Below are 26,527 nucleotides of genomic sequence, written 5' to 3' on the forward strand. Positions count from 1 at the left end.
TTTCGGATTTCAAATCCCGCGCAAATGCTAACAGTGCTGTTAGCTAGCAGACGTCGGCCTCTGTTACTGTAAGCCAACAGCAACGGCGGTTTGGCTTTCTATGCTATGCGCCAGTGCTGAGACCTTTGGCTATTTTCCGCTAAACATATCTTTAAGTGGCCTTATTTGTATCAAATGCCTTTAAATTAAATTAAAATTGATTTTTATCACAACTGACGGTAATGATTTGTGCAAAGTTTTCCAAAAAGTATTGCTTCTACTATGACTAGCTGTTTATAGGATAACTAGAATATGAAATGTTCCCGTAGCTCTAAAATATGTTTATCTACACTTGCAACAAGTCCCTACGGCTTGAGTGTTTTTTCATTCTTAGAATTTAAAAACATTTAATTAAGGTAACGTTAATATCGGAAAAATAAATAAAAACTGACTTTTGTGTTCAAAAGTTTGTAACTGCTATAATATTGTTTGTTATTTTGATTTGTAAAGTTGCCTTGCCATTTGCTTAAAATGACATTTTATTCTTAATTCTTTTTTCATGATTATCTTAACGAAAATAAAAAATATTTCCTATGCTTAACATATGACCTTTGTCAAGAGCCAACATTTTTTACATCCAATTTATTTAGCTATGCAAAATATCATTGCGATTAGCCAGTTTACAGTGCGACCAGAGCGCCGTCCCGCCGTTCTGGCGGGAAACCGCCGCTTCGGCAACAGTGGCATCTCTGGCGGGCGATACAAATAGCGCGGCTTTGCTCGCAACGGGTTTCATTCCCACTCGAGTGCAATTCGTGAGCGGTCGTTCTCTCCTCTCTCTCTCTCGCAGCAAAGCAGAAGCAAAAATCAAAACTTAAAATCAAACTGTTGTGCGCGCATGCGTCTCGTCTCAGAAACAGAAAAACCTGCAATCAGAACTCTCGAATCCAATCGTGAAAATCCTTTCCTGCCATACCCTAAAAAAGCCGGACAACAAAGCGTTCAATTGCCTTCTGCCAACTGAGCAGGGTTAAAAATAAAGGAAAATACTAATTAATTACCGCCCGCCCGTGATTTGTTTACGTTTTTTTTCATCATTTTTTTGCATTGTATTGTGTGAGTGTGAGAAGTTAAATCTCTGGCCAAAATAATTCCAGATTCGAAATTCGAATTGGAGAAGTGAAGGGTGTGACGACACGGCAGACGCACACACACGCACACGAACGCACTGAAAAAACACCGGCTAAAAGGCAGACGAAAAAAAGGAGACGAGAGAGCGAGTGCTAAATAGAAAACTTAAAAACAGGATAATAACTACCAAACTAATACTATAAAACAAGCGACTAAGTGACATTTCGCGAAGAGCAATCACAACAACAGCAGCAGCAGCAACAACAGCAACAAAAGCAGCGAAGAGCGAAAGAGCCAAAAAGCAGGAGCAAAGAAAGTAAGTGGAATTCCTTGCCCAAAGATGGCTCTCCTTCGCTCTCTCATCTCCAGACTAGGGATGGCCAAGGGTCGCGCTTAGGGTCGTGTCACGAAAATAATTTTTTTTCTGGTTTAAACAAGTGTCCCAAAAACTAATTGAAGAAGTTTTAAATACTACATTTGTGTAATATATTAAGAACTCTTGTTGCACAAGAAGAGTAAAGAGTGAGTTTGGAATTCTGTAACATTATTTTTAGTTTGTTAAAATAAAAAAAGGGAAGATATCTTAGTCCTGTTAAATCTTCAGTTTCGTTTTTGTTTATTTACTTAAAAAGGTAAATACAAAATACACTTTTTAGTTGCTGTTTTTTAAAATCCTTTTTAATAGACGGAACTACATAATTAGATAACCAAATTCAAGACTGTATTTAGTCTGTGAACCACCAACTGAGCATATCAAAGTTCATTAAAATTGGAAAAAGGTTAAACAGTAAACAGTAAACATCTCATATTTTTTTCTTTGGTATTGAATAAGTTTTTTATTTACAAGTTGTGTTCTTGTATTTTATTAGGTTTTCATTTTTAAAATTATATTTTCGAGTAAAGTCAACATGTATAATTAGGAATAATTTCAGCAATTCTTGTTTGTTCTGTGTTTTGTACTTCCAAATGCAGATTTTCAGTTAATAATAAAACAATTTCGAATTGGGAAAATGGAAACCATCGAGATGGTCGTGTCACAAGGCCACCTCTACTTCCAGACGGCCTGTGCAAATTAGACAGAGCCGGCTTCTCTGCTGCTCCATTTCCAGGTGTAAAGGCAATGGCCACGGTTTTTACTCTGGGCCTCTTGCAAGTCATAAAATCTATGGCAGTTGTCAGTTCGCTTCACTGCCTGTTTTTCTGTTTTTCTCGGTCTGTGCCTCTTCAGTTTTTTTTCTTTTTCACTTTAGCATTTCATTTTGAGCTCTCCTTCGGCTGCTGCTGCTCCACCTTGTGGCATTGTTTTTCAGCCGCCGTGCTGCTGATTTTTCCAACCGGCTTTCGGCTGGCTAATTGCCTTGACATTGGCATTCAATGCTCTCTCTTCTCTTTTACACTCCTCTCTTCTTTTTTTTCGCCGACTTGTTTCAATCATTCAAGTTCAACTATAAACTATAAACAGACATAAACACGCAGTCGAGGTGCCACCGCCCCCTTTTCAAGGCGCCGCGCCCCCTTTCTAACTGTTATTTTTCTCTTTTCGGTTTAGTTTCGCTTGTTTTTTTAGCCGCTCTTGTTTATGTTTTCTCCTGCTCCTTTCGGCGGCACGGAGTTTCCTTTTTGTTCCTTTGTTTGCCACGCTCAAAAACGCATCCAATCCGATTCGTGTGTATGTATCCGTTTCTGTGTCTGTGTCTGCTCTTCCGCTCCTGTCCGTCCGGAAGTTCCGTTTGTCCTGACGTCCGCCTACACAGAAAATAAAAATAGCAATAAATACCAAATATATAATTTTTATGTTGTATTATTTCACATTAACTTGATAAGTGAACAAATGTCACAGTTAATCCAATTCTTGTTTGCTTAAATAAACCAAATAGAGCATTTACATCCTGGTAACAAAAACTCAAGTTAAAATCCCACTCTGTTTAATTTTGTTTGTATTTTTTTCATTATTTTGACAAAGAAGAAACGTAGAAAAATTTAGGAGTATCTGGGTCTATCATGAATTAAAAAAAGTCTAAAAATTGATCATCACATCACAACAATTTTTTCTTTCTGTGTAATCGTCCTTTTGATTGGATGCGCACAGGGCGTGTGCTTTATTGGCAGAGGACATTGAATGAGACGAAGGCAGCACTGTGGTCCAAATAATTAAAATCCCATTCCAGAATATTTAAAACTGGGATGAATCTAAGGATGCTTGAAACCTTGTCATGCCTTAGTCAGCAAATCATTTTAAACCTAATTTTATAAATTGTATCTATAAAGTTGGAAAGTATTTTGAAAGTCTACTTCAAACATATTGAAAGCATATTATTTAAATCCAAAATCTACAATTATTAATATTCTTTTTTCCGTTCACAAAATGAAGCCACTACAATGGCAGAGTATTGTTTTTGTCGACAACTCGCACTCAATTGGAAAATTACAATTTGGCTTTGACAAACATTTTTGGACCCCATGGTGGGCGACGGACGACGACGACGACACGTCATGGATATTTCTTTTGTTTTTGCAGTGCGTTTCTGCCTCATTTTGCACAATCACCCCCTGGCACCCGGGCACTCCCCCTTTTGTATCCTGCCCTACCCCAGTAAAATGGCAAATCAATAATTTTCAATGAGGATTTTGCATTTTAGCCGGGTTTTCGTTTGCGTTCTCGGGATCAATTAGTATGCCAGAAGCGAAATTCCCCTGAAAAATATGGAAGGGGAAGAGGTAGCGGTAGAGAGGTTGTACATAAAAACCCTCACACTGAGTCACGTTTTGTTTATGTGATTTTGCCTGTGCTAATGGCAACGTCTCCCATATCTTATATATCTTACCTCCCCCTCGCCCTTTTCGGCTGCTTATGTGGAATGGCAATCGAATGCTTCCGCTGCGCGCCGGAAATCAGGTACACCGACAATACCACCCCCACCCACACCCACACCCACGCCACCTTTATTCAAGTCGGTGTCTCAACCCCCCTGATTGCCCACCCATTGCGCTGCTTCTTCACTTCTTCATTTTAGCGTTTCGTGGAGTTCTCGCTCGCAGAAGCCATTGTATGTAGCAACAGTCTGCCCAAGACAAAGTATATGCCATACAAACAGTCGAGTTCAAAACACTAGGAGTGCATAGTTTTCTATCTGATTTACTAAATTTCAGAAGAAGTACAAGCAATAATATATTGGTTAAACACATACCAATCACCGACTGCCTAAAACTCAAAAAATGTTGGATATAAAAAAAATTCATTTTAAAAATACTTTGTTTTCATAGGATTACAACACATAGTTTCTTGTAGTTAAGGAGTACAATGTTCACGAACCTTAAAGTTCAAGAGCTTCCTGTGGCAACTATATTTCATTTTGGTTTAGATTTTTCAAATCGTACTTTCAATGATAGCTTTCTTATTGTTATCCCTTTATTTTCGTTATATAAACTGATTTGTTAAGGTCTTTCCATTTATAATATTATATATTTTAAAGGTAAACACAGCTTAAATTGTGACCGCAGCTGTAGGTATACACTTATTTTATGGGAGTGTGCCTATGTACTTGTCTGCGGATTTCGGCTGCATATGCTCGCATTACACCCCCGTCTTGTCTTGTTTCCCCAGACCATTTTCTCCACCCCCAACCGCCATCGTATCTGTCATCAATTGCAGCTGTCGCCCGTCCTTGAACGCACTTTACGCACTCATTGTCAGGGGGGTATGGGAGATCGGGGGTGTTGAGGGGTGGAGAGGGTGTGTGGGATGTGTCTAGGGTTGAATGGAATCTCAACCAATGGTTAAGCTATTTATATTCCTTGTATAAATATTCCCAGCTTAACACGTCTTTCATAAAATCCACATTTCTTTGTTCGATTTTTAAAGTATTAATTCGAAATTACATTAGAGTATGGTATATTTTCCCATTTAATATAAAGCCTTAAATTTTGATTTCAACGAATGTTTCGTTATATTCCGAAAATGTGTGTTAATATTCGTTAAAACTTAATTTGTATTTATGTAGTATTTACTAAGCTATACAATATCAATTTTTGGGAATGCTAACTTCTTTAGAATCATAGTTATTCGTTTTTTTTTTAATTTTGTAATTGTCTTTCAATGTGTTTCAAATGTTCAAATTTTCTGTTCATAGTCTTAAATAGTTTTCATATAAGCCGTACTATTTCATATTATATATATGTATGTACCATATTTAATATATTTCATTCAGTTTCCCTAATGCTTGGACTTCTTTGTTTGATTTTAGCAACTCTACAGCCTTGCCTTGTTGAGTATTATGTCGGTACAACTATTTATATGGGCCCGCAAGTACATTTCCTTTTCATTATCGCCTGTTCATTTACTTAATTCCCATTTAGTTGCCACTTCTTTGTGCATTTTCTGGCCAATAATCGTAATCCCTGCGGGGCACAAAAGGGTTTCTGCTCTGTCTGATACCGATTTCCTCTTTCCTCCGACGCTTTGTTAGTTTCTTAGGCTGCACAGCAGCAACTCCCCCAAGTTTTCTCGGTTTTATTTTTTTTTGTACTCCCGTATATCTGTTGCTGCTGCTGCTGCGGCTGAGTCATGTTGTTGTCCCCCTTGTATTGTTATGCCTGTTCTTTACTCCTTTTTTCCTTTTTTCCTGTTGACTGGTTTCGCTTTCAACGGCACGCCCTTACTCTCCCGACTTATCGACTATCCGGCTATCCGACTACCCGACTACTTGTGATTCAGGCTGCCTCTTGTGTTTTGCCTTTCCTGCCAACTTAAAAAACTCACTTAAGGCCCATATATCAATGGCCCGCGTTGACTCCTCGCCTTGTGGCATTATCAATGCAAATGGGCATGGTATTTTGAAATCTTGGATGGGGGTTACGAAGGCGCCCGCCTGTCGTCGTCGTCTTGCTGCACTTGGTTTTCCCCATCCCTTTCCTTTCCGCGATTGCAGTACAAATAATTGATATGCTCTCGGGTCTTTGCCGCCAGCCTTTTCTGATTTTTCTGCCGACGATATTTTCGGGTTCATCGGCCTTTTAGCATCGCCGGCCGAAAACATATACATACATATATCAGCGCTTCCGTTCGATAAAGTGAAATGCATAAATATAAAACGGAATTATCAACTAAGTTAACTACATTCAAAGAAGAACCGATAATTACAATTATAGGCGGATCAGCAATTTGGTGTCAAAAACATTAATTTCTTTTTGGAATCCATGAACCGATAACAATATGTATTTATTTAACTTTTTCATTCAAATACCTTGACTTTCTTGTTAACTCAAATTAATGGCACAATTTATATTAGTATTTGTATCTCAAAAGTTGAAGGTTTAATAATTTATAAAATGTTGTCAAAATTATTATCATTGACAAAAACTAAAGTCATACTTGACTTAAAAGCAACTGAAATAAATTTTGAAATATTTTTAAAACGTAATGATCTCTTTATTTGGCACTTGGACAATATTTGTCTATTTATTTATGTATTCAACCCAATGAAACGAAATGGATGTTTTTGAGCTTTAAGTGTTAGCATCTTTGAGCGATTTATGTTAATTTCGTCAGCGACGGGTGGTAAATGACGATGCGGTTTTACCCAGGGGTGTCGCCGCAAATTCATTTTACACAATCTATTTTATTTTTGTTGTTCATCTGGTCTGAAAAACTGGGAGGATGGGAGACTAGGGGGCGTGGCAACTGGCGCATGCCCCACAAGTGCAAGTTTCAGTTGCAGTTGTTTGTCGCTGATAAACTTGTTGCGCTAAAAAAATAAAAAAAAACCGCAACCAGATGCCAAAGATGCTTTTGGGTGAAGTGCAGCAGTGACTGGAGGCCACTGCAACTCCGAATCCGACTGCGAATCCCATTGCAACTGGTCCAGCTGGTTGTCAAGTGAGACATAAATGCCACGGCTTCGGCCCCAGACTTTAGCTCCAGGTTCAGTTCGGGGTTAACAGAAACTAAAAGACATTGTGGCCTTACATGTTTCGAGCTCATGAGAAAAATGGTATAGAAATTAAAACTATATTATATATCCTATATTATATAAACCTCAAAATTTATATTTGGCTGGCTTTAAAGAATTAAATGATTAAATATTAATTTATGTTTTAAATAGTTTCAATAAATAATGGTTTTTACAAACCAAATATGGAGTTATGGGTGGTCTTTTGCTTAAAATATGTAGCTCAAAAAGCAACCCCATTTCCTTTGTAAAATATGGAATATTATTTATACAACTATTGATGAAGACCCCGTTGTTGACCAAACAGAGTCACCTCTTGCTGATTATTATTCACACTTAAATATGTAGTTCAAAAGCAGAGAACTTTTGCCTTAGGCTCAGTGAATAATTCATAGCAATAATAATAAATTAGAATTGAATGGACCCCAACAGCAGCCCGCCTTAATTCGATTGAATCCAATGCCCGGAATTCTTTGTGAAAGATGGAAAAATATTGATCGAGGGTAAAATGCATTTTTTCATGCCTGCCAGAGGCATCTGCTCTATGCAATTTGCTCGACTCCGTGATATTTATGCGCATTGTTATTATGTATTGAAAATGCGAACAAATTATTAATGTATATGTAGTGGTGGGGGGGTGACGGAGGGGGAGGGGGAGGGAGAGTTGCACGGGGTTGGAGAAGGGGAGGGTAATGGTAATGGGTTAAAAGTGGTAGACGGTGGGTCGGACTCTTCGGAGATTTTCCAAGCGACTTTCCCGCGCTCTCTGCTGTCGGCGTCCATATAATTGGCGCATAAATCATTTTACCTGCTTCGCCGAGAGCGCATCGGTAATTTCAGTGTGTTGCCACAACAACGAACGAACGAAACGAAGACCGTTAACTGTTTTGCCTCAGATACATTTGTATCTCATGCCACAGATGTTTTTCATATACAGTATATACACTGCACACTGAGCCGATGCGTTCAATAAAGCAAACCTCAACTTAATTGCAGAGACCATCCCCCTCTATTTTCCCCTCTTTCCCTTCTTCATATTTCCCCCCTCATTCGCTCTAATCTTCCAAAGAAAGAAAGGAGACAGACCCAGACACAGAGAGCAAAAACCCGAAACCGTTTTGTCTCGTTTCGTTGAGTTTGGCTTGGTCTGGCTTTTTTCGGTGGCTTTCATTGATTTCTCTATTTGAAATCACTCCATTTCATTATTGATTTTGATTTTTTGATTGCCGTCCGTCTGATCGTCTCGTTTCAACTGTAAATTGCAGTGGATCGAATGAGTTTAGATCAAATACACACAGAGAAATCTAGAGAACATAAATCAACTGGAATTTTTCAGTTGTAAAAATCTATCTGTATAAAAAATATCATTATACTATTAAAATTATATAAGATAATATAGGATAATAAACAGTTATTTTTTTAAGCTTTTTAAAATATCATTTTTGGACGTAAATACTCGAGGATTCTATGTCAACTAATCTTTGTAATCTAAATGATGTATCCGAGATCTAAGATGATAGTTGACAAGATTTAAGTAAAAGTAAAATGAGATCAACTCCGATTTAATCGGAATTTAGAGAACGGCAAATGGATTGTAACGAAACATGAATCTTTAGGCATATCTGATAATCTTCTTTTATTTTATTTTTTGTCGTGCATATTGTTAAAACCGAGTTCGGTTTGTTATTTTTAGGTAGCGCCGTTGGGGATTCCGTTTGTCACCATCATCTTGGGGCCCAAATTTGCATGACAATGGCTTTGAAGGCAACTTCGATTGCCAACGCCAGCGTTGTTCTAACGGTTTTTGGCAAACCGCCGATAAACGAAATATAAAATTGGTTAATCTGTTTTTCTGTCGTTGGGGACTTTTACTTTTCAAGCCGTCGCGTCGCGTCAATCTTTTGCCTCGTAATAATTGATTGCTGCACTTGTTTTGGCGCTTTCTAAAATGCAAAAGGCCGCAAAACTAAAATAACAAAAACAAGAAAGAAAGCAAACTTCGGCAAGCCGAAGTTCATATACCCTTGCAGCTATTGCATGAATCAAATACTTTTGAAAACATTTAAATTATGATTTACTTGAGTATATGCTGAAAAACATTGAAACTATGATGATTTGCAGCTCAATTATTAGATAGTTATTTTATATTTTTTTAATATTTCTATGGGAGCTATATGCTATAGACGTCCGATTTTGATAAAATTTAAACCATAATTCTGAAATAATTAAACATTGCTATATGTCGAAGAACTAAACAAAAAATTAAAAAACAGAAAAGTTATAATTTTTTTTCATTTATTTTTCCGATTGTTCCTATGGGGACTATATGCTATAGTCGTCCGATTTTGATGAAATTTAAAACATAATTCTGAAATATTTAACCATTACTATATCTCGAAGAACTAAACAAAAAATTAAAAAACAGCAAAGTTATAATTTTTTTTCATTTATTTTTCCGATTGTTCCTATGGGAGCTATATGCTATAGTCGACCGATTTTGATGAAATTTAAACCGTAAATCGGAAATATTTAACCATTACTATATGTCGAAGAACTAAACAAAAAATTAAAAAACAGCAAAGTTATAATTTTTTTTCATTTATTTTTCCGATTGTTCCTATGGAAGCTATATGCTATAGTCGTCCGATCCGGCTCGTTCCGACTTATATACTACCTGCAATAGAAAGACAACTTTTGGGAAAGTTTCATGCAGATAGCTTTAAAACTGAGAGACTAGTTTGCATATAAACGGACGGACAGACGGACAGACGGACAGACGGACAGACGGACGGACAGACGGACGGACAGACGGACATGGCTAGATCGACTCTACTAGTGATGCTGATCAAGAATATATATACTTTATAGGGTCGGAAACGTCTCCTTCACTGCGTTGCAAACTTCTGACTGAAATTATAATACCCTCTGCAAGGGTATAAAAATGTAGTGTAAAGTAAAGTAAAGAAGAAAAAAGAAAAGCTTTGCGGTGGGTAATTATAAAACAATTGGAAAGGTGACCTGCTGCTGAGTGGTCGAGTTGAGTTGATTTTAGTTGAGTGGTTGCCGTGACAAACGATCGCCGGTTATAGACCAGATCGGCGATTGAATTCGTTGTTAATTGAATTGTGGTCTGGTCGATGTGGTTGGCTCTTGTAAGGCTTCATTATGGATATGTAACAATTTACCGGGCTCACAGCAGCGGGCAAACAAATGTGTGCCATCACGACAAGTCCGCAATTATCGTAACTGACCATGGCCATATAATGGCTTCTATATAGCACTATATCGGTTCAATTCGATTCAATTTGATTTAACTCTCATGTCGCCTGCATAACTGCAAATCGCTTGGCGAAATTTCATCGGCAAGAGCATGTAAATTCTTCGCCAAAACACAAAGAAAGTTGTTTTCTTTTGTTTTCATTGGCTGCGCTGGCGAAAAACAATAAACAACCGCAAAATGTTTTATAAATAACAGGCCCAAGGCAAACTCATCAGCTTAAGAGTGTGTGTGCGGTGTAAACGCTTTTGCATCTCACTATTCACTTTTTACATTTTGAGTATCTTCGCTTGAGTCGCTGCCATCCATGTGGTACCCTGAAACCGGAGGGTATTATAATGTTTTTGGGGCAATTTATATAGCGGATACAATTTTAGTACTTTTCCTTAGTTTATAAATATGTTATGAGTTGTTGATTTTATCTGATTTGCTTATAATGAATTAGTTTCTAGTTCACTAAAACATTTAAACTATCTATCGATTACATTAAATGAAAACATTGAAATTGTTGAATCATTATCTTGACTGAGGTATTTATAACGTGACCTCTGCGACTTGTTAAATTTTGTTAATTAAATTATTTATAAATAAGTGATTAAAATATACTATTTTAAAATTTTTAATCGTTCAAAAGATCGGAAACCCTTGGATTCTCCTAAATGCAATTGCAAATTTTGAAGAGATTAAGAAATTATATTTTAAAAGTTTGAAATGGGTTTTCAGGTCTTAAGATCCGCAATTTGTTAAATACCATTTTAAATCTTTGAAAAATACTACAAAATGAAAAATGATCCGAAACTCTAGATTCTTCCATAATATTTCGGCTTTTGAAAGAGTATTTGGGTTTTTGGAAGCCCCGATTCGGCCATGGCCTCTCTCTTGCTGGCTCCTTGAGTTTGCTGCGCCGCATTCTTGACAGCCATAAAAGTCGCAACACGAACGCGATCACAATGCAATGTTGCAACGCTTGAGAGCGCGTGCGCGCGTGCGTCAGCCGTGAGCGAGAAAGGGAGGGCGCTACTTTGCCACTTGGCTCCGAGGAAAGTGCAACAGAGACAGGTGGATCGAGTGGCAGTTGTGAAGACTCGTTAACTGTAGCAGGCTTACCTACTATATGCCCCTTCAATGCTTCTATTTCTTTGGCCAGAAGAGAGTCTCTTTAGAGCCGAGAAGACGAAGACCGACCCCCTCTCCCCCCCTTCTCTCCTGTTAATGTCTTGTTAGGCGTAGATGATGTGCGCTTGTATTCGTATTTTTAGATCGCCAATGCTGCTCCATTTGCTGCTGCATTACAGTAAAATATACCGTATGCTGCAGCATATTTCTCCCATCACCACCTCCCCCTTCGCCGCCTCATTTAAGGCTGCTTATAAAATGTTGTAAAAGAGTCAAGTCAGCCAGTGGCAAACGAAAGAAAATCCACAATCGCACAATCGATGTTTGGGGTCTTTTGTCGCTGATTTATTGCGCTTATGAAAAAGATTGCCAAAATCATGTCAGGTCTTTCATTTGGCGAACAAAAATAATGCATGGAAATTGGTTAACCACAGTGGAAGCTCGTTAATGGATAGGACCATTAGCTTTTATGTATGTAACATATTTGTAATGCTGTCATGTAAAGAGCATAAATACTGCAAATAGAGCACTGATAAATTGCGTCAATCGTATTATATTGTAATACTTTGTAATAGTTTTTAGTTCAATGACAAAGCGATATGTTATTTATATAACATATCTCTAATGGATTTAATATAACAACATATGATAAAATGGCAAATTCCTTAAGGAAAAAAAAGATACTTGTGCTCTTTGTAGGTCTTAATAAATCCGCAATCTATTTATTAAAACTGATTGGTTGCAAATGGAAAGGAAAAAAAACTAATTGCCAAAGTTTGGAATAATAAAGTGAGGAAGTTCTTAAAGGTAACCCACAGTCCTTATATTGAGCGTTCACTGTGTAAGTGAAATTTTGATAACTGCAAATGTTCACTGTGCTGGCATGCGAATGAAGAAGATTCCAGCGACGAAGATGAAGTGACAACAGCTGAACGAACGTCCAAACAGCTGCACTGGAAAGCCTGGAAATCTCGGATCTGTTCGCATTGTTTGAATGCGACTGCGTTTATCAGCTCGCTAGCTGGCTAGCTTTACCGTTATCATTAACCAGCCAACACAGAAGCAGCGACGTCGGCAGAGCACGCATGAGAGCGAAACACACGCAAAATAAAAGCAGGTTGGGCGCTTAAAAGACGTGGGGGGAGGGAGAAAAGAAAGGAGGGAAGGGAAAGGAAAGGAGGAAAAAAGACGGGGAAAGAGGAGAGAAACGGGGAAAGGGGATAGAGGTGGGGAAAGAGGAGGCGGAGAGTCAGGCAGAGCAGCACGTCAATTGGTGAAAGGTGCGCTGGATGCGATAAAGCTTCCATCATATTTTACATTTTCGTAATTTGCTAAAAGCACACATCACACACTCAAAAAAAAAAATGAAAAAAACAAAGAAGACCACACAAACACCACTCTGTAGTGTGCGTGTGCAATTTCATTTAATTAGATTGCGTTTTAATAATGCCACAAACACACACACACCACAACACAACACTCGCACACATCAAGGGAAAGATAAACGCAAAGATACAGATACACCATCATACAAGCACACTTGTAGCAGAAATTCGCACATACAAGCGACATTCAATCGCCGATATTGATAGTGTAATTTAATTGATTTGCTAGACGAGCAGAGCAACAAGAAGAAAAACTCAAAGCAAGAACAGAATAATAATGAGCAAACAAGAACGATGACTTCCTTCGAACATTTAAATACCCTAGAAAGCCTAAGCCCCCATATTCATCGAGTGCAAAAAGTTACTCGCTTACGATTATTGTGAAATTTTGCAGAACTACGTATTATAGCCGAAAACTGCATCATACAAGAGGTTATTATTTTATCTGTTGGAATAGACATGTTATTTATACTTTTTCTTTTGGAAGAAACATGGTTTTCTAAAAGGTGAAATAAATCCGAAATTTAGTGAAAGTTTGGAAGTACCAAAGACCCTTGACCATTGTTGTTGCTGCCTTTAAGCACACTGACTTTGTATTATTTAAGATTGTTGTTCCAGCTTAGTTGACCATTGTATTTTATATCTGTTTTGAAACCTTAAATTGTTTTAAAAAATCCTCTTTTTTGTGTGAGAACCAACATAATATACCCCACTATTTTAAGGTCAGGGTAGTAAAAGCAGACAAAGGTCGAATCAGAGGCTCTTGGCAACAGCTTCTGGATCTTTTGGCATCGAGATGGACACGAACATGCATGTGGATGTTTGGGTAGATGATATGGCATGGACATAGACGTGGATGTGGATGTAAAGGCAGTATGGCTGCATTTGTTCCGCTTGGCGATGCCCGGCACTCCATTTGCAGTAATTGGCGCTGTTTGTGCCTCTGAGGCCCCCGATAATGATGATAATGGTAATGATGATGAGGATGTTGTTGCAGCTGATGATGTTGCTGCTGCTGCTGCGGCTGCTGCTGGTGCTGGTGCTGGTGCTGGTGCCGCAAGTTGCTGCTGCAGCAACGGTGTCTAACTGTTGTGTTTGCCTGGCCAACATTGCTTTGTCTAATTGCTTGAGGACGTCTCTCTCTGTGTATCTTCGCCGGAGATCTCCGGTCCGTCTGACCTCCCTCCGTATAAAACAGACAAAAAAAAAAAAAAAAAAAACCCCAGACTCGTTTGCATAATTAATTATGATTTGCACTGCTCAAGTGTGTGGAAATCGTGTTGTAAATGGCGACAATTAATTTTCCAGCGAAGTTGTCTAAACATTTTCGCCTATCGAATTGCATTTAACCTGAAATTAAATGTCGAAAGGCATTAAGAGGGAGTTGGCCAAATAAGCGGGGAAAGGTGAGAGGTGCAGGTGAAGAGTTTTAAAAGCTGACGAGGCATCCTATAGCGAGCGTTGACTCCAGAAACCCAACAAATAACCGAGTCGCGCAATTTGCACACAGAAAATTACTATTCATATTTATAATAAATACACCCAAAAGAAATTCTAAAAATCGAGGAAATATGGAATAAATTTCTTTTGATTAATGATGAACTTTATAATGGCACACACGTAGCCATAAATTTAAGATCATGAGCAATTGTTCTTTGTATTAAGTCCATAATTGCTTTAATATTTTATTTAAGAAAATGTAGTGCATAATTCTTTTACTATTGGTTTAATTTTTCTGGGTGTAACTTGTTAAGAGACCTATAATATTATTATTCGTTAAAAAAATAAATAAAAAAAATAGTATGATCATTGAAATTGCTCTCTAAAAATTGTGGCTATCAAAAAACAAGTAAAATTCGTGAGACTATTGATATTATAAATCTTTAACACGCTCTAAATCACGTAATATTGTGATTAATTAAATTAAATTACTTATTTTTATAACCTTTGTAATTTTTTACTCGTTCAAAAAAATGAAAAACTTGTATGATCATTAAAAATCGTCCCTTAATATTACGCCTGTTAGGGAACAAGTAAAATTCGTGGGACTATTTATATCATAAATCTTTAACAAACTCTTAGTCACGTTATATGGTAATTAATTAAACTAAATTAATTATTTTTATTACTTTTGCATAATTAAAAGCCTGAAAGCTGATGTCTATCAGATTCAAGATGATCTTATTTCTTATTGTGCAATTTTCGTTTCGTTTTTCGCCATTCTGTTCTCGTTTTTATTTTTATTTGTATTTTCATTTTCATTTTCGTTTGCATTTCATTTGATGTTAATCTGCCATCTGCGATTTGCTTTTAAGCCAACGCCCAGGCCATCGTCCCCCGGCTAATTTTTCTTTATTTTTTTTTTTTCGTCCAGGAGCCAACGCCTAGAAATACAACAATAACAAAAAAATAAAAAAAAAGGGAAATGTAGGAGTCGCTGTCACGCTTTTGTCTTCAACTCCTTTATCGCCCCTTTGTGTTTGCCTTTTTGAGAAATTAGAATGCAAAATCCAACCGCCCCCTTTTTCCATGCCTTTTCCTTTTCCTCTACCACACACAACACACACCTTTTGCGCCATCAACTGTTTCTGTTTCTGTGTAAGTTTCCCCTTCATATTTATTATGATTGTTGTGCCCCCGTGACTGTCTTTCTTCTACTTTTTTGTTTAGTGTCTGTGCCCCGTCATATTTTTTATTTATTTCAGTTTTTTTTTTTTTTTTTTATAGTTTTTTCTTGATGTTCATAATTTATGTTTAGCGTTACTGGCTGCGGCTTTTTATTATTGTTGGTCGGAGTTGTTGACTCATCCGGGCCCGGCGATTCATAAGCTCTGATTAGCAGGCACGCGTCACGCTAATGAGTTGTTCTTGTTCTTGATTCTGTTTATGTTTATGATTCTGCTGCTTATTTATCTGTTCCACGGCGTTTTTGTTGCAGCAATTGCTAATGGCCTTAATGTTGCTGCAGCTGGTATCAGTGGCTAACGGTTGCAACGGTTTTCAGAAATGTACGTCTGTTTCGAATCATTTGTAAAAACAATTTAAAGGAAAGCAATATTGAACAAACAAAAATGGTTAGCTGTATTTCATTTATTTTTATTGACTTAATTTAACTGATAAACGCAATTGTTGTTAGAATCTAATTCGAATTAGAAAGAACATTTTGCTGAGTTTTATTTTATTTTTTTTAATTTTAATAATAATTCCTATCTACTTATTTAATCAAAATAAATAATAACTTAATTTAATAAAATATAACCAGCTTAGCTCATTATTTTGAAGTGTACAAAAAAGCAGGTGTGTCTGTGTATCTACCTTATTAATTCAGCTGGTGTTTTGTTCATTAAAAGCTGATTAATTTAAATTAATAATTGATTGCCGGGGATTAGTTTCACTGTGCTCCAGATGAATTAATTGGATAAGTGTATTCCCAGTAGGTGTGATACCAGTTCTCGAGTGCCAAACACCTGCTACGAATCAAACGCAGCTTTATCGATGGCACGATAGAAGTGTCATCGATGCTTTGACAGCTGACTGTTTGCCTCTTGAGTTTGAATTTATTGAAGCCGACTTGAATGCGGAGAATAAGGAACAAAGTGAAGGCAGCCAAGGGAGAAAAGAAAGGAGGTGGAGTTGTGGATCAGCGACATGTGTCGCCATGTAATGCAAATGTTATCTCCATTTCCTGTTTCGATGAATGGCAATGTCTCAAGAACTCTTTGCCCCCCCCCCATTGAAAACCCCCCTTTTGGGAACCCACTGTCTGCAGCACACATGGACGACAGTGGAGACCCTGTTTGACAGCCTGTGGTAGTCAGTCGTGAGCCGAAGAGACGACCCATAAATCTTGCACGCAGCCCCCCTCACCGTCCGCCCCTCAAAAAAAAAAGTGTTCATCAATCAAGCGGTTAGTTTTACATAATTAAACGAATATTCAATGTTTTCACTCAGGGGCCTTGCAAGGGGGTCAAAAACTGTGCATAGGCGCTGTTAGTATGCATCCTTTTCTTTTTTTTTTTTTCATTTTAAAAAGCTTTAATCAAGTTGGTTTTATATTACTTAAGAGGCTATGGAAAACTAAGTTTTATATTTATTTAATTTAATAATTTTGAATTTAAATCAACAATTTTATATTTAATGTTGATCTGAAGTCTGATTCTTTTAGACTATATATAAACAATGCAAACAATTTAAATTAAGAGTCATTAAAATTAAGAGTCTCAGCAATAGAGCAAATAGAATATTTTAATCACAGACAAATATTTTAGATCACTCAATTTGGTGTTTTATTTCAAAAACATATTTGTGCTTGTGCGGTCAGATTTTTGTTTCTCCCAATAACATAATTAATAATGGCTCTATTTCGGTTTGTTAATCTAACCATTTTAAAACCAAAAACTAATTGCATTTACCGCTTTTTGTCTCCATTTCGTTGCAGCCACAACGTTCGTTTTTCCTGTAAAAATAAGCCGGAATCCGGAGACAGCCCCAAGATTGCTCCCATCAGCACCATGAACGGCCAGGGCTGCGAGCTGGGCCACAGCAACGGCGACATCATCTCACAGAACCAACAGAAGGGATGGTGGACCATCGGCCTGATCAACGGCCAGCACAAGTACATGACCGCCGAAACCTTTGGGTTCAAGCTCAACGCCAATGGCGCCAGTCTGAAGAAGAAGCAGCTGTGGACGCTGGAACCCTCGAACACCGGTGAAAGTGAGTAGTTGGCTACTAACAATATCACAACATCCAAAAAAATTACAAATAAGTTATCGGTAGACATCGGCTTATATGTAAAAACATATTATAAGCACTTGATTCAAAGCAAATCAAATAGTTAATTCCTTATAAAATAATCTTCAAAATTTGGAATGTCAAACAATCGATTGGCATTATTTTTGGTTAATTTTTCGCAAAAAATCACAACGTAACCCCTTATAAAACTATCAAAAATAGCTACCAAACGATGATCGATTGTTTAGGCTGCACAAAACCAGCTGCATTAAAATCCATTCTCAATTTGTAAAAATATGGGCTTAGAAATGTTGGTTAAGTTCATCTTAGCTTCACAAAACATAAAGCCTTAACCTAACCCCACACTTTTGAAGATATACTACTCCGAAATACCAATTTATTCTTATATTTCAAAGGAAATTAGGAATTAGATTTTAGCTGGAAAAAAACAAAACTCTTCGAAGCAGAAGTTTAGCAACTCGTGCTATTTATTTAATCACAGCTGTGGCTTTCCACACGCGATTGGCAATTCGGTTTCTGGCTAATCGATGGCACACCTTAACATTTAAATGGCAAACAATATGCATGTGCCCGTTATCTGGGGGATAGCACAGATAAGCATGTTAATCCGACGGACTGCAAGTGATTTTTTGTTTTATTTTTTTTTTTGTTTTTTTCAGTTTGGGAGTGGTATTATTTCGAACCAGTTGTTGTTACCATTTACCCCGACTCTGGCACTTTGGGGCTTAAGTGGCAGAGTCGAAACCATTTGCCAACCGTAATCACCATCATCATCTTGGCCAGTTAGTGAAGTCTTTTTTCTGTGTCTGTGTCTGTTTCTGTTTCTTTTTATTTTTCATTTATTTACAACATAAATCATTTGGGGTGTCCTCGCGCAGAGGCCGATAATTCCAGTTGCACTAATTTGACGTGCTGGAGAGTAGAAAACAAAGCGCCTCACGAATTTGGCATCATTTATCAAGCTACCGCTGCCATTGCATTGGAATTGCAATTGGATTTGGCTTTGGCTTTGGCTTTAAAGTTGGCTTTGGAGTTGGCTTTGGAGTCGTACCTGAACTTGGTTGGACTTGCCGATGGTTGTGTCCGCGGCAAGCAATTACAATTAAAGCTGGCCAGCAAGCAACTGGTTTTTTATTCGCCGCCACTCTGGTCGTTGCCACTGGCAATTAATAAACATTTTCTATAATACCAAAGCCATAAGTCAGCCGGCGTTCGCTGTGGCCATTAAAATAGCTCATCCAAATTGAAAATTTTCTTGCTTCGCCTGCTCGGTTGGCCTTGTCGTGGAGCTCTGCTCTGCTCTGCTCTGCTCTACTCCCAACTAATATTACACTGGTCACGGTGGCTTAATAGATGATAGCATTCAAAATGTTTGGAAAGCGAGCCAAATCGAAATGGCCGAGTATCGATAGCCCAAGTGCCATCAACAATCAGCGCGCGAGAGTCTAATCGATTTTTGAATTTGTCTAATCTAGCAGGGGGTATCTTTCTTTCTTTATTTAAGGAAGTAATTTGTTTAAGTTTATTCACATATAAATATTAAAAATGGCTTCTGAAAATTGTTAGATTCTGTAAAGAAAAGAACACATTAAATTAAGCAAGTAATTTAATTTTATTAAATATAAAGGGGTTTTAGCAATAGTTTCGAAATTACGCTTTCCAGGTGCCTCTGTTAGTCAACAATTAAACAACTAAAAATTACTATATAGGAAATATGTACATGTATTTTACTCTGTGGAGTTTAATATAATATGTATTACCAAATATGAGTGGATTATGGGAAAGGTTTCAAAGCTCTACTTCGGAGAAGCCGCTTCAAGTAAATAAATTTAAGCCTTATGATTTTATAGTTCAATGACTATTCTTTAATTAAAAACCCAGCTTAAAATTACAGAATAGTCGTTTGACTATAACCAGAACCAACTCTAAATTGTAGAGTATATTATTTTAACAATAAATTCAGAAAATCGATGTTTCTTCTTTGGCAATTAATTTCGATATAATTTAAGCGCTAAGCGATTTGCAACGCTCTCATTGCAAATCCAGGCGCTAAAGAGCATTACTAATTCGTTTGGTCGCACCACTCGTTGCAGGTATTATCTACTTACGATCTCATCTGAACAAGTACCTTTCGGTCGATCAGTTTGGCAACGTGCTGTGCGAGAGCGAGGAGCGGGACGCGGGCAGCCGTTTCCAGATCAGCATCAGCGAGGACGGCAGCGGCCGTTGGGCGCTGAAGAACGAGTCGCGCGGCTACTTCCTCGGCGGCACTCCGGACAAACTGGTCTGCACGGCCAAGACGCCCGGCGCCAGTGAGTTTTGGACGGTCCATTTGGCTGCCCGGCCGCAGGTCAATCTGCGTTCGATTGGACGCAAGCGGTTTGCTCACCTCTCCGAGTCGCAGGATGAGATCCATGTGGACGCCAACATTCCGTGGGGCGAGGATACGCTCTTCACGCTGGAGTTCCGTGCCGAGGAGGGCGGTCGTTATGCCCTGCACACGTGCAACAACAAGTGAGTGATAGTCGGGCAGCCGCTGCATCGTCACCGTTTTTAGAACCAGCTTTACCAACCTATTTCCCTTAATCATCAACCCCACAGATATCTAAACGCCAATGGGAAACTGCAGGTGATTTGCAACGAGGATTGCCTGTTTAGTGCCGAATATCATGGCGGTCATCTGGCGCTGCGCGATCGCCAGGGTCAGTATTTGTCGCCCATTGGCTCCAAGGCGGTACTTAAGTCCCGCTCGTCGTCGGTCACCCGGGACGAGCTGTTCTCGCTGGAGGATTCGCTGCCGCAGGCCTCCTTCATTGCCGGCCTCAATTTGCGGTATGTGAGCGTGAAGCAGGGCGTCGATGTGACGGCCAACCAGGACGAGGTGGGCGAGAACGAGACGTTCCAGTTGGAGTACGACTGGTCGGCGCACCGTTGGGCCTTGCGCACCACCCAGGATCGCTACTGGTGCCTGTCGGCGGGCGGCGGCATCCAGGCCACCGGCAATCGTCGCTGCGCCGACGCCCTCTTCGAGCTGATCTGGCACGGCGACGGATCGCTCTCGTTCCGGGCCAACAACGGCAAGTTCTTGGCCACCAAGCGTTCTGGTCATCTGTTCGCCACCTCGGAGTCCATCGAGGAGATCGCCAAGTTCTATTTCTACTTGATTAATCGGTAAACCGGATACGCTGTGTTCACTTCCTTGTCTATCCATACTAATGGTACATTGTTTAATTGACAGACCCATTCTGGTGCTGAAGTGCGAGCAGGGATTCGTCGGCTATCGCACGCCCGGCAACCTCAAGCTGGAGTGCAACAAGGCCACCTACGAAACCATCCTGGTGGAGCGCGCCCAAAAGGGTCTGGTGCATCTGAAGGCGCACAGCGGCAAGTACTGGCGCATCGAGGGCGAGAGCATCTCGGTGGACGCCGATGCGCCCAGCGATGGTTTCTTCCTGGAGCTTCGCGAGCCGACCAGGATCTGCATAAGGTTGGACCACCAAATTGGGCATACAACCAGAGTAAAAGCACCACGAAATTCACACATAATTAGGGCACATTTAGATATGGTTATTTAGAGCTATCTTAAAACTATTAATTAGGGAGGTATTTGTCTCAAGAACAGTGGAGTGCATTTAGTTGTGAGTTATTCAATTCACTTTTTACATAATCCTGCAATTACTGTAAAGAAAAGTTAGGAAAAACAATTAAAATTTAACAACATTCCCTTTAATGCCAGTTTCCGAACTTCATGTTCAGTTTTAACATTTATGTTTCCAAACCATTCTTAGTAAAAGCTAGAAACTGAACATGAAATGTGATAGAAAAACCATTTGAAACTTCTGTGCTTTTATTCCGATCCCAGTTGTATTTATCCGTTTTGTTTAACAAATAGTTACTAATGCCGTATCTTATATTCATTTCAGATCGCAGCAAGGCAAGTATCTGGGCGCTACGAAGAATGGGGCGTTCAAGCTGCTGGACGATGGCACCGATTCGGCCACACAGTGGGAGTTCTAGGGCGGGACCACGCCCCCTACCGCACGGGCTGCTGCACGCGTCATCAGTATCACAATCACACACTTCCCATCCAAAAGCTGGGATTCCCTATTTATCGATCCGCAGCTGAAGCGCTGACAAAGAAGTCGCACAAGAATTTGAGAGATCCTAAACCACAATTGCAAAATTATGAACGAAGAAAAAGAAGAAATCTTGATAGAGGTATAGAGAAGGAGACGCGAGTGAATGGAACATAAAAATAAAAACGTATATATTTATATATAAAGATCTACGTATACATAGAAAGAGAGATTTTTTTTAAACAACCTATTTAGCTTTTTATACGTTTTATACGATGAGAATATCTACAAAAGAAAAACAGAACAACAAATTTTTTAGCGTAGATAACAAAACGAAACTTCTGTCGCGAGTCCTTCCGTTTTATCAAATATATCAGCAACTAAGCCAGCAAAAATGAAGAATGACATAATGGTTATACAAGCACATCATATATACACCTATATATACATATTCGATTCGTAAAGCTTAACGGAAAACAAAACAAAAAAAAAAAAAAAGAAAAGAAAAGGGAAATAAGAGCAAGGAAAGCATAAATAAAAGAAAAAATAAAAATAAATCAACACATATTCCTATAAATTTATTTATATATTTATATACATATTGATATGAACGATAAAACACATACACACTACCCCACACACACACACACACATCCAAACACTCAAGCAAGCAATTTTAATACGCAAAACAAAATTTAGTCACTAAGCAAACCTTTAAAAATTAATCTGTAATAAAAACGAAGTCAAAAATTAAAAATCAAATCTCTCCGTACGGCGATTTTGCAATGGAATCAACTCCACTATATCTAACATATGCATATAATGAATTAGTTTTTTGTTATTTATTTGCGTCAATTTCTTAATAAATTAATTAGTAATCTTTTTTTTTTTAATTTGTGCACTTCAAATCGAAACAAAAAACTCAACCCAATTTAGTTGCGTAAACTTAAAATGGAAATTTTGTATGATACATATGAAATATATACATATATACATGATTCTTGGGCATTTTCGATGGGGCTCAGATTTTCAACTTTTAACAGAATATCTAGAGATCTGTTGCTTGGGGTATGGACTTATTTTGTAGCTTAACGGCTACATATTGGATAAAGTTTTAAATTTAGAAAATCGATGATAAATATCTGGCATCCCTCCTTCTAAAAATTGGCAACTCTGTGCGCAATGCAGCTCTGTTATAGACCGTTAGTCGTGTAACCGTTAGATCTTTAAAGTTTAAATTTACATTTAACTTATATCTTGTAGTTAAAAGCAATTTTTAAATAACAATTGGATTGTTTTCAATTGATTTATTAAATTTCTTAAATTTGTTGGTAAAAAAAAACATTAAATTGCAATCAATTTAGCCGCACAATGCAATAAGTCTGAGGGTCACCAGGTTCTGATTGACTGGCTGACAAATGGCTGTGGCCACCCAGCCCCATTGCCACATTGCAACGCCCACGAGCCAGTAGCCAGTAGCCACTAGCCAGTAGGCACCTGCAACGTGTGCGAAAATTGGTGCCAACTGTCATAACAAGATGGAGCACACACATATATGCACTCGGTGGCACCCGGGAACAATGGGGCGTGGCAGTGGGCGGGTACTTTGTTGGCGACCAACTGCCTCCGTCAGGCAATAATAATTCGCCAGTCATTGACAATGTCGGTGCCATAATGGCTCTCCACTCTCCACTCCGGCTCCCCATGCCCTCCACTTCGGGGAGTGGTTACTGGACTGGACTTATCTTTGGTACCATCCATAACCCTCCTTCCATCTCCGGTCCTTTGGTGCACTGCGTCGACGACGTTGACAAAAACGAAATGACAGAGGGCGCGCACACCCGACACCTACAATTGTCAGCGTCGTCTAAATGAATGAATTAAGTCAGCCATGTGACATAACTGCAATGGCTGGACCCGAACCCTGACACCACCCCCCCCCCCCTGTGTAACCCCCTAGTTGGGGCCCTGAAGTAAAGAGCCTCTGCCACGACAGCAAAAGTAGGAACCACCATTGCCACCAGTACTACCTCTACCTCCACCAAAAGCCAACCCTGCACATTTGCCACATTGTTTCGTTGCTGTCATTCTTGATGTCGCTGCACTGTGGTCCAGTTCTACGCATATTTTTGTACTTTGTAAAATTATTTAAAGTTCAAAAGGTTTATTTTGTTTCGGCTTTCAACCATTCGCATATCTTACAAAAGAATAATAGTCTCAGATAAATGGGTAATTTTTAAGAAAACGTGAATTCTTCAATATAAGCATTTCTTTGCTCATTTCTAGTCAGGAACTTATTATTTATTTAATAAAAATATGCGCAGAACACTTTTAATATTATTAATATTATTGTTGTGATACTTGAAATATATTATTATTTCCTGTAAATTAGTGGGGAATTTAAACAAGTCAATATCCTTTTTATTAATATGTATGTATAAAATAATTTATACGTTTTTTTGTCACAAAAATGTTTTTTAATTTTTAATATTTTATTTGCTGACCGTTTTGATATCCTGGATTTTAAGACCACTGTGCTTCGTCACTGCTGTTGTGATTACGTACTGCATTTGGTGCACAATGGACAACGACGATGACAATGACGCCAGCCAAGTTATATGGCACACACGTAGGGCAACTCCAGTACACACCCACGTCGGCATCTCGACCTCCGCCTTCGCCTCCGCCTCCACCTCAATTTCCCCCCGCTACTGCTCCTGCACTATCCACCTTGTCATTCCAGCCCACTCTGATCCCCATCCCCATCCCCATCCCCATCCCCATCCCCATCCCCATCCCCATCCCCATCCCCATCCCCATCCCCATCCCCATCCCCATCCCCATCCCCATCCCCATCCCCATCTCCATTCCCATTCCCATCGCATCCAATTCAGCCCGGCCAAACGACTTGGCGCAGGACAATGGCGGAATGCAAATGGCACACGGACGTGGACGTGGGATAGATGAACACGGCGCGAAAATTTATATGCAACTTTGGCCGTTGGACTTGGGCAATCAGGCGCAGTCCAGGAGCACGAGGAGGGAGGGTACTGAATCCATCGGTACGGAATTTGGAATCCGGAATCCGGGGCAGCACGTAGCCAACTTGCCCGGCAATTTGTGGCAGTGCAGACGGGACTCTCGGCCGGCCGCCAATTAAGCAACAAAAGGGCCGGGTTGCCATTAAAACGGAGCGACGCTGCGAAATGTTTGTGACGAAACGAAATGAAACCAAACGAAACGAAACAAAACGAGACGTACTGCCCCCCCAAACTCAATCCGGGTCTGCAACTTTCTCCGCCGGATTTTTTTTTAGCTCGTATACTGGCTGCACATTTCGCAACAAAGTCGCCAGCAGCAAAGTAGCAAAAGCAGTTGTTTACAGAGGCAAAAATACAATAATAAACAATAAAAAATCGAATTTAAAAACCAAACAATTTTAAATTGAGGCTAAGACCTGGAGCAAGTTTTCAAAGTTGCCATAAAAATTACTCATACGACACATATGCTAGTACGAGTATATTTATTTATTTATGGCTAACCTGCTCAAGCGGAAATTATCGTTCATATTTTAAAAATATCTTATTGAAAGTATTTAGCGAAACATATTTGCCAAATTCTCCTTCTAAAGTTATAATATTTAACTATAGTTATAAGATCGTGACCAGAATACCAGCAAAGAAAACAAGCTTTTAAAAAGTTTTAAAATACCTCATGACTTTATAAAAATTGTAGAAAAATATTAAATGATTTTCTTTTCCTACAACAAATTCGTATCATCCTTAATAACTATACATTTGTTTTACATTCACTTAATTAAGCTAATTTTATATGATTTTTTTCGATGCATAAGCTGGAAAAACGGTTTGCCAAAGTCGCTAACTTTATGGCTCCAACTCGGGGCTTTCAATTTCCTTTTTGCATTTTTATTGTTTAGCGAATTGTGTTAGGACAACTGAAGGCGGCTGCATCGGACCAGGACCAGAACCATGACCAAGTCCCGTGCCCAACAAGTGGATGGCCGACCTGACCCCGCCAAACGCTGCTCGTTAGCAGAAAAAAATGGAATTGAGATGGTGGGGGTAGTGACTGGAGCCGCCATGTGGATGGTCTAATTTACTAAATTGCCGTCTGAGGCGCCTTAACCGAAAACTTCACACAATTTTCACTTAATTAAAAAATACACGATTCCTCAGGTCGTTAACAATTAAGTAGATGATTTAATGAATTCGGCAATTTGATCACATTAAGCTTAGCAAATACGGCAATATTAAAGATTTTTTAAATTTAACGTTATTTTCTTTAGCTAAATCAGCTTTAGCTTTTACTTATTTAGTTGACAAAGTTGGTACTCAAAGCGTCTATGACAATACTTACAAAATTAATATTAATTACAATTCCTCCAGCTGCGACAAATAGTCAACATCTAATTACATTAAAAGTTCAAAGGGCACATCACTTCGTGTGCTTTAAAGGTTGGCACTTAAGTGTGAATTTGAAACTTAAACTTTGTGCTTATCCTGTTGATTATCTTTGCAGAAATTCGTTAAAAACTTGTACATGGGTTGGCATAAAGTTGGAAAGAAAGTTTCCAAAGGAGTTTTGCTGTTTCTGTTCAGCTTATGTATGTTTTCATTTTTGGTCTTCTTACATGTGGTTACAACAATTTTGGTCCTTCATGTGTCGGTTGATATGTACTTGCAAGCAATGGTTGTTTTAAACGTGTTAATATTGTCTCCCTTCGCTTGAAAAACAAACTGTAGATTTCTGTGTACATATCCACAGGCAATGTTTAGCATGCTCTTCAGTTATTAGTTATTAGTTATTGATAACAACAGTGAAAACTTAATTAATATATTT

At 38.7% G+C, this 26,527-nt stretch overlaps 1 protein-coding gene across 2 annotated transcripts; it reads left to right on the plus strand.

Annotated features, from left to right (window-relative positions):
- Nucleotides 1–779: 779 nt before the first annotated feature.
- On the plus strand, nucleotides 780–22,665 carry LOC108136473 (protein singed). 2 transcript variants are annotated; one of them, XM_017257674.2, is made up of 6 exons: nucleotides 780–1,426; nucleotides 17,275–17,552; nucleotides 19,685–20,105; nucleotides 20,193–20,762; nucleotides 20,830–21,078; nucleotides 21,515–22,665. In XM_017257674.2, exons 2-6 carry the CDS (start codon nucleotides 17,348–17,350, stop codon nucleotides 21,606–21,608), a joined length of 1,539 nt encoding a protein of 512 aa, XP_017113163.1. In that variant the 5' UTR covers nucleotides 780–1,426; nucleotides 17,275–17,347; the 3' UTR covers nucleotides 21,609–22,665. The 2 variants fall into 2 exon arrangements, with proteins under 2 accessions (XP_017113163.1, XP_017113162.1); XM_017257673.2 differs by lacking the exon at nucleotides 780–1,426 and adding an exon at nucleotides 17,184–17,202.
- Nucleotides 22,666–26,527: the final 3,862 nt, after the last annotated feature.

This window comes from Drosophila elegans, unplaced genomic scaffold (assembly GCF_018152505.1).
Source record: "Drosophila elegans isolate 14027-0461.03 unplaced genomic scaffold, ASM1815250v1 contig_149, whole genome shotgun sequence".
Lineage (NCBI taxonomy): Eukaryota > Metazoa > Arthropoda > Insecta > Diptera > Drosophilidae > Drosophila > Drosophila elegans.

Excerpts from the sequence above, each read along its gene's own strand:
- LOC108136473 (XM_017257673.2), top strand. Across the intron at positions 17,553-19,684 it reads ACCCTCGAACACCGGTGAAA|GTATTATCTACTTACGATCT; the intron begins GTGAGTAGTTGG and ends CACTCGTTGCAG. Across the intron at positions 20,763-20,829 it reads TATTTCTACTTGATTAATCG|ACCCATTCTGGTGCTGAAGT; the intron begins GTAAACCGGATA and ends TTTAATTGACAG.